Raw genomic sequence first — 15,997 nt, forward strand, 5'->3', positions numbered from 1 at the left:
TTATTAGCAATTCATATCTTTATTATTTAAAATTATAACAATGACAATAATTTTAGTACCATATAAATCACATATAGCATAACAAAGCATATTCAGTTATCAATAAAAAAGGCACTGTTTTATATAATAAGCCAAATTGTTTCATTTTATGAACGTGACTGTCATGTAATATTACACCAAGTACTCCGGAATCTACCCTCCAAATCTATTCCAATTTACTGAAAGTTCATCAAAATGTTAAGCGACTCAAATCATGCTTCTCGCTGTAACTCCTTCCTTTCTAAAATATCACATGCTAATCAAACAGGAATAAAATGTAAAATTCATCACTAAAAAACCACTCTTTAATTCAATTAAATTAATCATAATAGAATTAATATACAAAATAAGATTACAAACTCTGTTAGAAATATATAACAAATTATTTGATAACTTTAGGTTCCTTGATAAATTCCTTTTAGTCGACTTATTTCATAAAATAAAACAGAATTTTATCAATTATCTGCATTAAACATACTGCAAATTAATTTTCAGCTACCTAAGTTGACTAAATTTTTTTTTTACTAACCTGTATACTTGTAAGGTATAAAAATATGCTAGATTAAAGAAAGCGTTTTTTATAAACTTTCTAAAAATGTATGGGAAGCATTTTTTTATTCTCTCTACCCTTTAATAACAATGCCATTAATGAACAAAATGAAAACCAACCCCAAAAAAAGTAAAATGTGCAAGCAAGTCAAGAAAATTTTGGCCGCGTCATGACAAAACCAACATAATGCGTTTGCGACCAGCATGGATCCAGACCAGCCTGAGCATCCGCGCCGTCTGATCAGGATCCATGCTGTTCGCTCTCAGTTTCTCTACTTGTAATAGGGTTTGTAAGCGAACAGCATAGATCCTGATCAGTTTTACTTGTAAAAGGGTTGGAGGATCCTGATCAGACTACCTGATGCGCAGGCTGGTCTGGATCCATGCTGGTCGCAAACCCATTATGTTGGTTTTGTCATGACGCAGCTCAATTTTGTTTAATATACATGTACAACCTTGCAATAAAAAAACACAACAGAGGGTCTTTCTGTTAACATTTCTTATCTATTAGATTTTTTCATATGATAAGGCTCAGTAGTTTTACTCAGGCGCCCACTTGTGCCTGAAATAAAACACATAGGGATTTCCACCACCAGTAAAGCTGGAAAAAACGCCAAATAACCATAACAGTGCTGGTGCAACTTGAAATCCAACCAAAGCCAAAAAATATATTCTATTGAATGTCATAACCTCATATAATACAACAAAAAAAACATTTCATAATAAATTTAAACAAAAAAAAATGTCATGACATGGTAACAATGTTATGTAATGTGGCTTGCTTTAAACTTTCTATCTTAACATCAAACACAAATGTTCCCAGTATACAAAAATCAGGTATTGTGGGGGTAAGGTCTTATAATCAAAAAGAGCTTTTGGTAGGAAAGAGTGCTCAACTATTCTTGTGCTTGATAGTGTAACAAGAGCCTGGAAAATGTAGATTTTCTAAGTTAAACAAAGGCCACATAATACCATCAAAATCCATGTTAGAGTAATGGTGCCTCAAATAATGACCTCCAATTACACTCTCAAATAAGTGTGTGAAGTTTCAACCTATCCCTTCAGTGGGGATACTGTCTTGCATGAAAAAATTAAACCAAAGTTTGATGCTGACACTGACACCTGGCTGAGTACTATATCTCTCCTTATTCTTCGAAAAGTTGTGCTTTTATTATTATCCTTCTTTCCTCAATATGTATTTCTAGCTACACATTCACATGTTCACATTAACAAAGACATTCAGTCACTCTCTCTAAATATATAGAATCATAATAGTGTAATACACCTACATTCAAAAGCATATTTCATATAACAAATTTACAAACATGTACCATTTTAACATCACAATATGTATAGATTGGAAAACAAGCATAGCAGCATAGCATTCATGTAAATTCCTTTCAATATGACCTTATAACACATGTCCTACAACAACACAAAATTTCTACTAGAACGGAGAAATGCTTAAAACATATGGTTCAGTCCGGTGGCGAGGGTAAACAAACCAAACACACACACACAAACACTTTTTTACAGTTAATGGAGAAAAAATTTTAAGGTTATTTATCAAAACTTTACAGTACATATCATCATCCAATTCTGTACTGATTTGAAAATACCCATTTTTAATACCCATGCCTAAAGCACAAAGCATTGCAACTTTGTTTATTTGAACATACTGGCAAAAAATTGACATAATATTTAATTAAAATGTAACAATCTTTGTACTTATCTTTTATAATGGAAGATGGTTTTATTAATATATATAGCCCATCTTTTACTGTCTTGTTTCTTTTTTATATACACATAGTCCATAGCAGTATAAAATAGTACCCATGTTATACAATCATATATGATGGCCATTGGGCATCTATTTTGTCAGTCTAAATAAAGTAACATATAATTATATATCATATTATCTTCATCATTCAAGTCATTTTATTACATTTATAATACTTCTGTGTGGACAAGCATGGATACAAAACAATTCCAGGCAACAGTAGAAAAACAAGATATGTTTGTAAAACATGTATGCCCCCTATCAGCAGCCAATTAGTCATGTGATAAGGTTATTATGCATGACTTCTGACCCAGTGATCAAACAATTAATAAGGGTTATAAAGTATCTACTGGTCATGACCTTGACCTTTGACCCCTTGACCAAAAACTCAATAGGGGTCATCTGCTGGTCACGACCAATCATCAAACAAAGTTTGAAGTTCCTAGGCCTAGGCGTTTTTAGTAAATTGATCAGAAACCGTTTTTACCTACAAGGTCAATGTGACCTTGACCTTTGACCCCTTGACCCCAAAATCAATAGGGGTCATCTGCTGGTCATGACCAATCACCATGCCAAGTTTGAAGTTCTTAGGCCTAAGGGTTCTCTTATTATTGATCGGAAACCGTTTTAACATACAAGGTCAATGTGACCTTGACCTTTGACCCCAAAATCAATAGGGGTCATCTGCTGGTCATGACCAATCACCATGCCAAGTTTGAAGTTTCTAGGCCGAAGCGTTCTTTAGTTATTGATCAGAAACCGTTTTTACTTACAAGGTCATTGTGACCTTGACCTTTGACCCCTTGATCCCAAAATCAATAGGAGTAATCTGCTGGTCATGACAAATCACCATACCAAGTTTGAAGTTCCTAGGCCTAAGGGTTCTTTTGTTATTGATCAGAAACCGTTTTTAATTAAAAGGTCAATGTGACCTTGACCTTTGACCCCTTGACCCCAAAATCTATACGGGTCATCTACTGATCATGACCAATCACCATACCAAGTTTGAAGTTCCTAGGCCTTAAGGTTCTTTAGTTATTGATCGGAAACCGTTTTTACCTACAAGGTCAATGTGACCTTGACCTTTGACCCCTTGACCCCAAAATCAATAGGGGTCATCTACTGATCATGACCAATCACCATACCAAGTTTGATGTTCCTAAGCCTTAAGGTTCTTTAGGTATTGATCGGAAACCGTTTTTACCTACAAGGTCAATGTGACCTTGACCTTTGACCCCTTGACCCCAAAATCAATAGGGGTCATCTACTGATCATGACCAATCACCATACTAAGTTTGAAGTTCCTAGGCCTTAAGGTTCTTTAGTTATTGATCAGAAACCGTTTTTTGCTTACAAGGTCAATGTGACCTTGACCTTTGACCCCTTGACCCCAAAATCAATAGGGGTCATCTACTGATCATGACCAATCACCATACCAAGTTTGAAGTTCCTAGGCCTTAAGGTTCTTAAGTTATTGATCGGAAACCGTTTTTGCTTACAAGGTCAATGTGACCTTGACCTTTGACCCCTTGACCCCAAAATCAATAGGGGTCATCAACTGGTCATGACTAATCACCATACCAAGTTTGAAGTTCCTAGGCCTTAAGGTTCTTTAGTTATTGATCAGAAACTGTTTTTGCATTCAAGGTCAATGTGACCTTGACCTTTGACCCCTTGACTCCAAAATCAATAGGGGTCATCTACTGGTCATGACCAATCACCATACCAAGTTTGAAGTTCCTAGGCCTTAAGGTTCTTTAGTTATTGATCGGAAACCGTTTTTTGCTTTCAAGGTCAATGTGACCTTGACCTTTGACCCCTTGACCCCAAAATCAATAGGGGTCATCTACTGGTCATGACCAATCACCATACCAAGTTTGAAGTTCCTAGGCCTTAAGGTTCTTTAGTTATTGATCGGAAACCGTTTTTGCTTTCAAGGTCAATGTGACCTTGACCTTTGACCCCTTGACCCCAAAATCAATAGGGGTCATCTACTGGTCATGACCAATCACCATACTAAGTTTGAAGTTCCTAGGCCTTAAGGTTCTTTAGTTATTGATCGGAAACCGTTTTTGCATTCAAGGTCAATGTGACCTTGACCTTTGACCCTTTGACCCCAAAATCAATAGGGGTCATCAACTGGTCATGACCAATCACCATACCAAGTTTGAAGTTCCTAGGCCTTAAGGTTCTTTAGTTATTGATCGGAAACCGTTTTTGCTTTCAAGGTCAATGTGACCTTGACCTTTGACCCCTTGACCCCAAAATCAATAGGGGTCATCTACTGGTCATGACCAATCACCATACCAAGTTTGAAGTTCCTAGGCCTAAGGGTTCTTTAGTTATCACTCGGAAACCATTTGGTCTACGGACCGACGGACCGACAAGTGCAAAGCAATATACCCCCTTTTTTTCAAAATGGGGGCATAATTATTAAGGATATATCACATCATTCAATTCCTGCACAACTGCAACTATAACAGAATATTTAATTCTTATTCTTGCATAAAAATGGGAACAAAGGTATACATAAACAGAGAAAGAAAAACATACATAAATAGATAAGAGAATAGGATAAGATTCTCATGACCACATACCGTTGTTGCACAGTTTTCAATATGTTCGACTCCGGGTGCATTGTAAAAATTGTCACATGACATCACACTAGCACATGGAAAGCATGGCACAAGCAACGGTTTCTTAATACAAATAGGGAAACGCTGAAACACCGATGTAGACGTATATTTATATGCAAGAATAAGGCTACTGCACCTTTTTTCGTGCATTAACAGCTGCAGAAGCCCTCAGACATAATAAATCCACCGACCTGTGGGCTCAGACTTTAAATGCATCCTCTACAGATGTTAATGTTTGTAAAAAAGTGCATTAATCCCCTCTTATTGTACATTTCTTATTCCACATATAACTTCCTGAATCTTACATAGTACCTATTTTTTTTACTTTGAATGAACTAACTTTGTTAATAGCTCAGTTTAATATATATGAAAACATATTCAAATCACTAAAAAATGTTACACTGAAGAAAAATGTGGCTATTATAATCATATGTGTATAATAAATACTGTAATCAATAAAATTTTTGTCTGCTTTCATATCAAGGAACTATTTATACAATCATTATTATACAAAAATTAGAATTTAAAAGATACGCCATTGTTTCATAGACCACATATTACTATTCTATTAATGATCAATGTTTTTCAAAATAGATTTGCAATCTTGTATTGATTTCTTAACAAATAAAACTAAAACATCAAAACAAACATATATACACAACATTAATACTGCTACGAGATGAATGCGGATGCAATAATATTTCAACCATATTTAGACAAAAGCTTACATCTTTATAATCACATTCTCTGACTATGTCACCATAAACATGGACATACAAATTTCACTTTTGCAATATTACAACACTTGAATTATTTTTCAATAATTAACATAAGTTATATAATACAACGATTTGAAACTCTGATACACAATCACATGAAGTATAATACACTTTTCATTTAGTAACTGAAAATTGGTTTTAAACATATATCATTGTAAAACGTGATTAAAGGAACTCCACTGAGGTTCAAAAGTATAAAATTTGAATTTCTTACACTCAGCTGGGACACTAAAAACAGAAAACTATGCAAACGATAATTAAGAAATATAATAAGAAATACATTGAAAATCGTTTTGTTTTTTTTGCTATTCTCAGCCAGATTTGAGTGAAAAGCATTGCAACACTTTCCTTTTTTTAGTTATTTTTCACAAATAAAATAATTATTCTGGAAAAACAAAGAGAGGGAATGACCAGAAATTATTGCACACAAGTTATTTGTCTAGACCTACATCAAATGGAACATTAATCTTGAAAAAAAATATTTCCAGGCACATTATGTTCAACCATATTTAGACAAAAGCTTACATCTTTATAATCACATTCCCTGACTATGTCCTCATAAACATGGACTTACAAATTTCACATTTGCAATATTACAGCACTTGAATTATTTTTCAATAATTAACATTATTATTAAGGCTCATTATTAATTGAGCCTTTCTTTACATTGTTTTGATAAATGTGAGTATCACTATAAATATCTTTTAAATAAACAAAAAGATAAAGAACAATCACATAAAAATATTTTTATATCTTGTCTCTAGGAATTTTGATTGAATTTATAAGCTTTTGTTCTTTTTAATACAGTATACATATATTTCTAAATTTCATAGAAAATAAATTCTTTGATTTGTGCCGCTGTTTTCAATTATCATATGCAGGACTTCAAACAAATTTGTTCCTTTATATCGTCCTTCACCACCGGTGCTTCTTCTGTGTCATTTATGTCATTTATGCTTTTAATGTATATAATGTACATCAATGGAGTCCCTTTAACAGCTTATGGCACACTGTAGTAAATATATAGAATCTCATGCCTTGTATATATATCAGGAAGTCCAGTTTAGATTATATACATGAAGTCTATTTATCACCATATACATACATGTGCATATTTATTGACAAAGTTGTATCAACTTGTAAAAATTTGGATAAATTTCTCATCTTTAGATTCTAGTATTGTGGCGTATTATATTTTTGATGTTCTTATATTACTTATAAAAAGGCATCCAAATGACAAGACCAACATCATCCTGTCTACTGATGCAGAAAATAACAAAAAAAATCTCAAATTTGTCAACACCTATGACACATTTATATGACACAGTAAGTGTTGAGGTGTATTTTTCCTATATTTCTAATGTATGATAAATCAAGAATTCAGCCATTGAGCCTTTCTTTACATTGTATTGACAAATGCACATATCACTAAACATCTCTTTTAAATCAACAAATAGATAAAGAACAATCACATAAAAATATTTTTATATCTTGTCTCTAGACATTTTGATTGAATTTATAAGCTTTTGTTCTTTTCAATACAGTATACATGTATTTTTCAAATTTCTTAGAAAATAAATTCTTTGATTTATGTCGCTGTTTCAATTATCATAGGCAGGAATCAGAACAAAATTGTTCCTTAATACCCACCTTCGTCTGTGCTCCTTGTGTATCATTTATGTACCACATGTATAATGTTACTATAGCAACCACTAACAACACGGTCAATAAGATCACATGGGTAACTATTAAATATTTAACTGTCTTTTGTAGATGATTATTGCACTCAACTAGACTGTCAACCTGTAAAATTAAGTATTAAGACAAATATACTTTTGTTAAAAAATTTTAACTGTGCAATCTTAAAGAAGTACATCATTTAAAACATATGCATTATTTTTCAAATAAAGATTTGTAAAATCTCATACCCTAGTGACTGATTTATGTCATGTGGTTTTATCATACTGAAATATACAACTGTTTCATTAAACTTTTCAATCTAGCACCACCCCACCCTTCCCCTCTACCTTTCACTATATAGCTAACTAAGCAATCCTTTAATTAACTTTTGTTCTTATCTTTATTACATTAAAAATTTTACATCACAAGATCAACTTTGAGTACAGCCACATTTTACAAACTTTCAATGTAAGAAGTTCAGAACAAACTCTTCTTCTCCAAACTTCCTATTTTGCTAAAATACATGTACTTCAAGTTGCACAATGAAAATATTACAGTCAATCTGTATATAATATTATTTGTCAAACTGTGCTCTTTATTTCATGTGTCCACTGATTGGTAACAGAATCTCAAAAGTAACACATCACAATATTATTGACAAAAACTTCAGAGCTACTTCAAAGCTTTAAAGAATATCTTAACATACAAAAGCAACAACAGTTGTCTGTAAGACAGCCCACTCTACAATTCTCAGCGCTTCACAGTTTGACAAGGGGCATAACTTTGTAAATGGAAACTTAAAAGTTATAGTACTTGTGGGTACCATGTTGGATATTCACAGAGAACAGGTGTCTGAAGTTTTAATCCCTTGCCTTCAATAGTTTTTGAGATTATACCAACTTACATGTAAAACATAAACCCAAGAGTAATGGCGACACATACATCGCGGGGAGTACAATAGCTCTCCTTATTCTTTAAATAGTCAAGCTAAAAAACACACAAGCTCTGGCCAGTAAAATTTGACTTTAGAATGGCTGCTATATAAGAAACAAACCTTTTTAGATAGCTCAGTAACAGCTTGTTTGGTTGGTCCTCCTCTTGATTCAGCACCAAAGATACCCGTATCTTTACCAATAGTTGCTATACATCGCAATCTGTCAATCACAATATTAACACACATTTAAATTAGGGGACTGGAGGTTAACATTTTTACATTTTTTCCTGTAATAGTCAACTGTTACTCAGAAAATTTTTTATGTTTTAATCAAGTTGTAATTTTTTTATTTACCATGCCTTACTATTTCCATGTGCAGTATCTTAAAGAAACGATTACCAAAAACATGACATGGCATCTTACACTTTAATATTTACTGACATTCTTATTTTTCTTCTCTAAAATGCCATGATAAAGTTATAAATGACATACTTATTCAAGAGAATTACCTTCAACTTACCTATGTTCCATTATGGAATCTTTTTGAACAGATTTCCATAGTTCTGAAAATGATCTGTTTGATTCATTGGTCACTTCCATTGCCATAATAAGAAATTTGTCTTTTTGTACAGTGTTTTGGTATCCTGAAAGTTAATTAAAAATACTAGGTTCAATTCATATTATCATAAACAAGTTACAATTTATGAAAATGTTCAATCATTCTACTTTTCTGAGTCAAAGAAGAAGACAAAACAAATTTACAATGTATTAACTTGCCTCAACAGTATTCAGGTCTAACGATAAAAGTCAAACTTTTAAGTCATTACTTAGCCATCCAAATATCTCCCAAGATTCTGCCTATCTATCAATTATTTTCACAAACCTTATTAAAAAATGCATTAAAAAAACCCCAGGAGAATGTGACTTACCCTGCTGTAGATGAATGTACACTTCAATTTCTGTCCCTGACTTGATGAAGCCAGAACTTGGTCTCACTCGATATTTCTCTGGTGATGTGGTTTTTACCTAAATACAGAGCAAAAAGTGCATTTTTAAAGTCATCTAATTGAATCTGATAAATTATCCTTCGTATTTTATTTACTGGGTTTTGAAATATGCTGGTGCAACTTAATGAATGTAAAGAATACTGGACCTGCGTGTTGACTTTTTGCACTTTTCTTGACCAGGTTTGGAATTGAATCAGGCCAGTAGCATTTTATGGTTTTTCATTGTCAAATACTAAAATTAAGTTGACAACTGTATAAAGTCTGCCCAGACTGCACAGATGTAGACTGACTCGTCTATAAGGTTGGATTTTAAGTCATCCAAATATGGTCAATATCATATGACAACTTTTTCAACTATACTAGTGAACTAAGACCTCAAGCGCCTCTCTGAGCATTATTTCATGCACAATCTATCACTGAGTAGAACCACAGCCTTTCTGTAAGCTGGTTGGAAAGCAGCCTCATATGAAAGAATCAAAAGTCCTTACTTAACTTATTGTTTGTTTGTTTGGGTTTTACGTCACATCGACACAGTATAGGTCATAAATTACTTTTATGCACAGTGGGTGGTGTAAAGAGGTCTTTATGTTTTAGAAATATTACCTTGTAAGCTATGGAATAAGGCAGAGTATTTTTGAGTGTAATTATATCACAGGGTTCCTTCACTCCTTCCTCTATCAAAAACTCAAGCTCTTCTGCAGGACTGAAAAACACAGAAAAATAATAACTGATGAAATTATATCCCTTTCAAAAGTCAAAATATTGTTGATTTTGTTGATATTGTTGTTATCAATCTCATCTATCTCACTTGTTCTGTATAACAAATATTATCTAGTCACAGACATTAAAGTGTATAAAGCTATACATTCACTGTTTGTGATTGTAATATTATTGTATAAGTTTTGATAAAAATTACATTATCCTAGAATGAAAGAAATTTATCAGAATATTTTATTGAAATTAAGTGGGCCATCCATGAAATAATTGCCAAAACTGTGGAATATTTTGTTCCAGAACATCTAACTCTTACATACAATATTTATGTATAGTAAATTACATAGACAATCTATGAAGCAAATCTTTTACGAAACAGCCATATGAGTATGAATACAATATAATTTTACTGTTTTTAAATTTTCATAAAATATTAATTAGATATAGCTTTATACACTTCAACATATCATTACTACATTGTACTACATATGAAAATTAAGACTGGACTCTCATCAAATTTCAGTACCTTAATACATCAGATTTCTTAGTCACTCCTATGAACAATGAATTGCTTAAGACAAATAAACAATACCTGTCTCATTATAAACTTAAACACAGTTTTGATGACAAAATTATATGACCATATACCTTATCTTAAAGTTCATAATCAACTTGAAAACTGAAGGAACAAAAAACTGATATTTCTATATAGATTATTCTGTAAAATTTTAGTATATTAACCTGATGGTAAGAAGCCTGCCTATGTAAGAGTTGTCTTCCCTATTTCCTTGCCTTTTATGCTTAGATGGTGGACCAAGTCTCTGACGTAGTATACTATTTGACGCATTTGTATTACTGTTGTTGTTACCATTCTGAAATATTATATAACAAGCTATATATCCATGTTTCTTGAAATTAATAATATACAGACATGACATGATAATATGAAAAACATAATAATGTCACAAACACTTAATATAATACCACATATAATTATTATCTTATGTAATATTTACTATTATAAATAAACAAAATAAAGGTTAGATTCAGATGAGCAAAATATGAGATTTAAGAATTTTCCATAGCCTAAAACAAGTATTTTCAAATTAATAGGGTGAACCTTGTAACAGAAAGAGCTAGTTATATTAAAAGGCCTTTGTCACCCAGTTCATTCATAAGATTTAAAGGTATATAGACATAAACCTTACACCAGCTTCTTATTATTCATTAAATTACCTCACTTTGCTCACTTAAAAAATATTATAAAATAGAGAGTTAAAACTATTTTTCAGGTTTTCTGTTACAACATTTATCTACAGCATCCTCCTAATCAGCACCTTAAGTTCAAATACATGTTTATTGTAGTTATATTATCAATGTAAAACTGCAAGGCTTAAATTCAATAAAGACTCAATCACTATATGATATGTTATTAAGGGGAGCGGAGGCCTAGTGGTTAAGGTGTCTGCCTCCTAACCCAGAGATCATGGGTTCGAGCCCTGATCGGGTCACAACCATGTTTCTTCAAATGACACCAGTACTGGTTGGTTCCCAGAAGTGGACTCAAAAGTGATTACTGTAAGTTTTAATGACTTGTATTGCAATCATGCTTAAACAAATATGTACTTTGAATTTCATAATAATCCATTTGTTGTTTATGGAATGACAGAAGCAAAATATGAAAACCGAGTTGCTAACCAGCATAGTACAGTGTCTTGAAAGGCTGGCCTTGCTCTAATGTATGCCATAGGTCAGTTATTTTAACCAAAAGCCCTTGAACAGTACAATGTAAGATGCTATCTGTTACTAATAAAAGATAGGATATACTGTTTAACATACCAGTTTCTCTGTACTGAGGCTATCACTACTTAAGCTTCTGTATACTTTATTATCTTCTTCAGCAAATGTCACCTGAATATGTAAAATGGAAATTTACCTTTCCTTTTCTTTGTCAGACAAAACATGTTATAGACACTAACAATGTTCACGACCCAATGTTCAGGAAAGGTAACATTTGTTTACCTATTATGTGTAAATAATTTTTTCTTGTCAGTCAAAATAAAGCAAGGCGAAAATTTTACTATCTCATTAACGTTTTGCTATTTAAACATTTGCTCAGAAAACAAGAAACATGATATGGTATAATCTATCAATTCTTTGTAAAACAAGATATGTTTGTAAAACATGTATGCCCCCTATCAGCAGCCAATAAGTCATGTGATAACGTTATTATGCATGACTTCTGACCCAGTGGTCAAACAATTAATAAGGGTTATCAAGTATCTACTGGTCATGACCTTAACCTTTCACCCCTTGACCCAAAACTCAATAGGGGTCATCTGCTGGTCACGACCAATCATCATACAAAGTTTGAAGTTCCTAGGCCTAAGCGTTTTTAGTTAATTGATCGGAATTTGTTTTTACCTTCAAGTTCAATGTGACCTTGACCTTTGAACCCTTGACCCCAAAATCAATAGGTCATCTGCTGGTCATGACCAATCACCATACCAAGTTTGAAGTTCCTAGGCCTAAGGGTTCTTTAGTTATTGATCGGAAACTGTTTTAACATACAAGGTCAATGTGAACTTGACCTTTGACCCCAAAATCAATAGGGGTCATCTGCTGGTCATGACCAATCACCATGCCAAGTTTGAAGTTCCTAGGCCGAAGCGTTCTTTAGTTATTGATCAGAAACCGTTTTCACTTACAATGTCAAAGTGACCTAGACCTTTGACCCCTTGATCCCAAAATCAATAGGGGTTATTTGCTGGTCATGACAATTCACCATACCAAGTTTGAAGTTCCTAAGCCTAAGCGTTCTTAAGTTATTGATCAGAAACCGTTTTTACTTACAAGGACAATGTGACCTTGACCTTTGACCCCTTGACCCAAAACTCAATAGGGGTCATCTGCTGGTCACGACCAATCACCATACAAAGTTTGAAGTTCCTAGGCCTAAGCGTTTTTAGTTAATTGATAGGAAACCGTTTTTACCTACAAGGTCAATGTGACCTTGACCTTTGACCCCTTGACCCCAAAATCAATAGGTCATCTGCTGGTCATGAGTAATCACCATACCAAATTTGAAGTTCCTAGGCCTAAGGGTTCTTAAGTTATTGATTTGAAAGCATTTTTACCTACAAGGTCAATGTGACCTTGCCCTTTGACCCCTAAACCCCAATATCAATAGGGGTCATCTGCTGGTCATGACCAATCACCATACCAAGTTTGAAGTTCCTAGGCCTAAGGGTTCTTTCGTTATTGATCGGAAACCGTATTTACCTACAAGGTCAATGTGACCTTGACCTTTGACCCCTTGACCCCAAAATCAATAGGGGTCATCTTCTGATCATGACAAATCACCATACCAAGTTTGAAGTTCCTAGGCCTTGAAGTTCTTTAGCTATTGATCGGAAACCGTTTTTGATTACAAGGTCAATGTGACCTTGACCTTTGACCCCTTGACCCTAAAATCAATAGGGGTCATCTTCTGATCATGACCAATCACCATACCAAGTTTGAAGTTCCTAGGCCTTAAAGTTCTTTAGTTATTGATCGGAAACTGTTTTTGCTTACAAGGTCAATGTGACCTTGACCTTTGACCCCTTGACCCCAAAATCAATAGAGGTCATCTACTGATCATGACCAATCACCATACCAAGTTTGAAGTTCCTAGGCCTTAAAGTTCTTTAGTTATTGATCGGAAACCATTTTTGCTTACAAGGTCAATGTGACCTTGACCTTTGACCCCTTGACCCCAAAATCAATAGGGGTCATCTACTGGTCATGACCAATCACCATACCAAGTTTGAAGTTCCTAGGCCTTAAGGTTCTTTAGTTATTGATCGGAAACCATTTTTGCTTACAAGGTCAATGTGACCTTGACCTTTGACCCCTTGACCCCAAAATCAATAGGGGTCATCTACTGGTCATGACCAATCACCATACCAAGTTTGAAGTTCCTAGGCCTAAGGGTTCTTTAGTTATCACTCGGAAACCATTTGGTCTACGGACCGACGGACCGACGGACCAACGGACCGACGGACCGACAAGTGCAAAGCAATATACCCCCTTTTCTTCGAAATGGGGGCATAAAAAGATCAAGACAAGTAAAAAGGATCGCTGGATGTTAAAATTCTAATTATTTTATATGGTATAAAACAAAACGATTTTGATCTTTCTCAGTTATGTTGTTGTAGTATAGATGTGAATTTTAACATGGGTGTCAAGTAGATTATTGAATTATCATCATTTTCTTATTAAACTGCTTCCAACTGGATATCTGATTCTATATTATCCTTTAATTATTTTGATCTTTCATTCCTTTTCCTAATTGCTCTAAATCTACCTGACTTTGTATGAACATGTTTGTCAGTAGTAAATTTAACTCTTAGCCTATTTCTACCCATGTGACCAGTGCAGACCAAGATCAACAGGCACATTCTTGCCATCTAATCATGGTCTGTACTTGTCACTATTCAGTCAGTACCAAGTTTAAAATATCCCTAAAACTAAGACTGGTTTTGTCCAAAATAAAACATTTTCAAGTTCTTTAACATGTTTAAGGTTGGTAAGGGTTAAATGAGTCTTGGTAAGCAAGAATTAAGCTTTAAACGGTAAACTTTAAGGGTAATAAAAGTTTGTGATCTGTGTTTCTTGCTATCGACTTCAACAGCAGATGCATACACCAGCTTCCATTATCTAAAATGATCAGTTACATTAAGTCTCGGACAAATGCATGATTGCAAAAATTACAATTCCATGTATATACTGTAGTGTGAGGTCTATGATGTAATGTAATGTATATTGTTCAAGTTGTACCTAAATACATTTCATGTGTGGCAGGTCTTTGTGCTGAAATTGTGCAAGCCAAACATTATACACATATTAGGTTTTGATAATATCATTAGTTTCAGACACAGTCCACAAACTAAAATAATATGATACATTTTATAGTGTCTCTTTACAGGTATAAAGTTTCTGTTAAAGTTGTGTATAAAATTTTTTTTAATGTTATAGTTGTGTTAAAAAAAACATTTAAGACAGTTTCTGAACTTTATAATATAACAAACAAAACAGTATTCTGCAAAAAACTGGTTCTATTTCAACTTGTAAATAAAGTTTCAATTCATCTATTGTCAAGAAATACACAACTAGGATAATTGGGAAAAAGTGCCATTAAACTAAGATATGGTGGAGTTTGTGCATGTTCTTTTTTTTTTCTTCAACATCAACTTTAACATCAAATAATAAAAACATTCAAAGAAAGGTGACTGTATTGTCTTAATAAAAGTCCTTATAAAGTAAAAAAATAGAATTCAAGGCTTGATAGATGTGGGGTAGTGCAGTATTAACCATTTTACATCAAAATAGCTATTGTAAGGGTATTTTAGCTATATCGGTAACTTTTAATTGTCCAAAGTATCTGTACAAATTTTAATGGATACATTTTCTATGTTTAAAGCAATTCATAAACTATCTTTTAATATACCACTTTTGATAAAACCCTAAACAAGTTCACGCAGCTACAACAAAATGTCAAATCGACTATGTTTTTTAATACAATAAATAAACAACTGAATCTCACATATTAGATCACACAATACGACTTCAGAGAAAAATAGCTGCTGTATTAAAAAAAATTGTGCAGATAGGTTAACAAATAAATGTAAACAGCAGTTAGAAGTTTAACAGCATGAGAATACAGTCAAGAAACATGTGGATATACCAACAAAACTTACCCCTTTACTACTACTGGACTGAAATGAAGGAACCAGCTCATTACACCTTGCTTAAGTCTTTACCTAAATTTGATTAACAAACTTACCCTGCTTTTAAAAAGATTTTAATATTCATACAATTTTAGTCTACTCAGGCAC

The 15,997-nt window shown here is 33.3% G+C and overlaps 1 protein-coding gene across 3 annotated transcripts in view; it reads right to left on the reverse strand.

Moving 5' to 3' along the window:
* LOC132718280 (motile sperm domain-containing protein 2-like) overlaps positions 1 to 15,997 on the reverse strand; it is a 22,560-nt gene continuing 6,563 nt past the window's right edge. The window contains exons 10-18 of one of the 3 annotated variants that reach the window (XM_060701984.1): positions 15,860 to 15,877; positions 11,958 to 12,029; positions 10,860 to 10,990; positions 10,008 to 10,107; positions 9,327 to 9,423; positions 8,918 to 9,041; positions 8,518 to 8,617; positions 7,434 to 7,586; positions 1 to 6,793 (exon numbers count right to left, since the gene is read on the reverse strand). In XM_060701984.1, the coding sequence (XP_060557967.1) occupies positions 6,776 to 6,793; positions 7,434 to 7,586; positions 8,518 to 8,617; positions 8,918 to 9,041; positions 9,327 to 9,423; positions 10,008 to 10,107; positions 10,860 to 10,990; positions 11,958 to 12,029; positions 15,860 to 15,877 (813 nt within the window). In that variant the 3' untranslated portion in view covers positions 1 to 6,775. Of the gene's footprint in view, positions 6,794 to 7,170; positions 7,587 to 8,517; positions 8,618 to 8,917; positions 9,042 to 9,326; positions 9,424 to 10,007; positions 10,108 to 10,859; positions 10,991 to 11,957; positions 12,030 to 15,859; positions 15,878 to 15,997 lie in introns of those variants that run through there. The other 2 variants (XM_060701970.1, XM_060701977.1) reach the window with 2 other exon arrangements.

Source organism: Ruditapes philippinarum, unplaced genomic scaffold (assembly GCF_026571515.1).
Source record: "Ruditapes philippinarum isolate M1 unplaced genomic scaffold, ASM2657151v2 ctg3062_1_1_1_1, whole genome shotgun sequence".
NCBI classification, from domain to species: domain Eukaryota; kingdom Metazoa; phylum Mollusca; class Bivalvia; order Venerida; family Veneridae; genus Ruditapes; species Ruditapes philippinarum.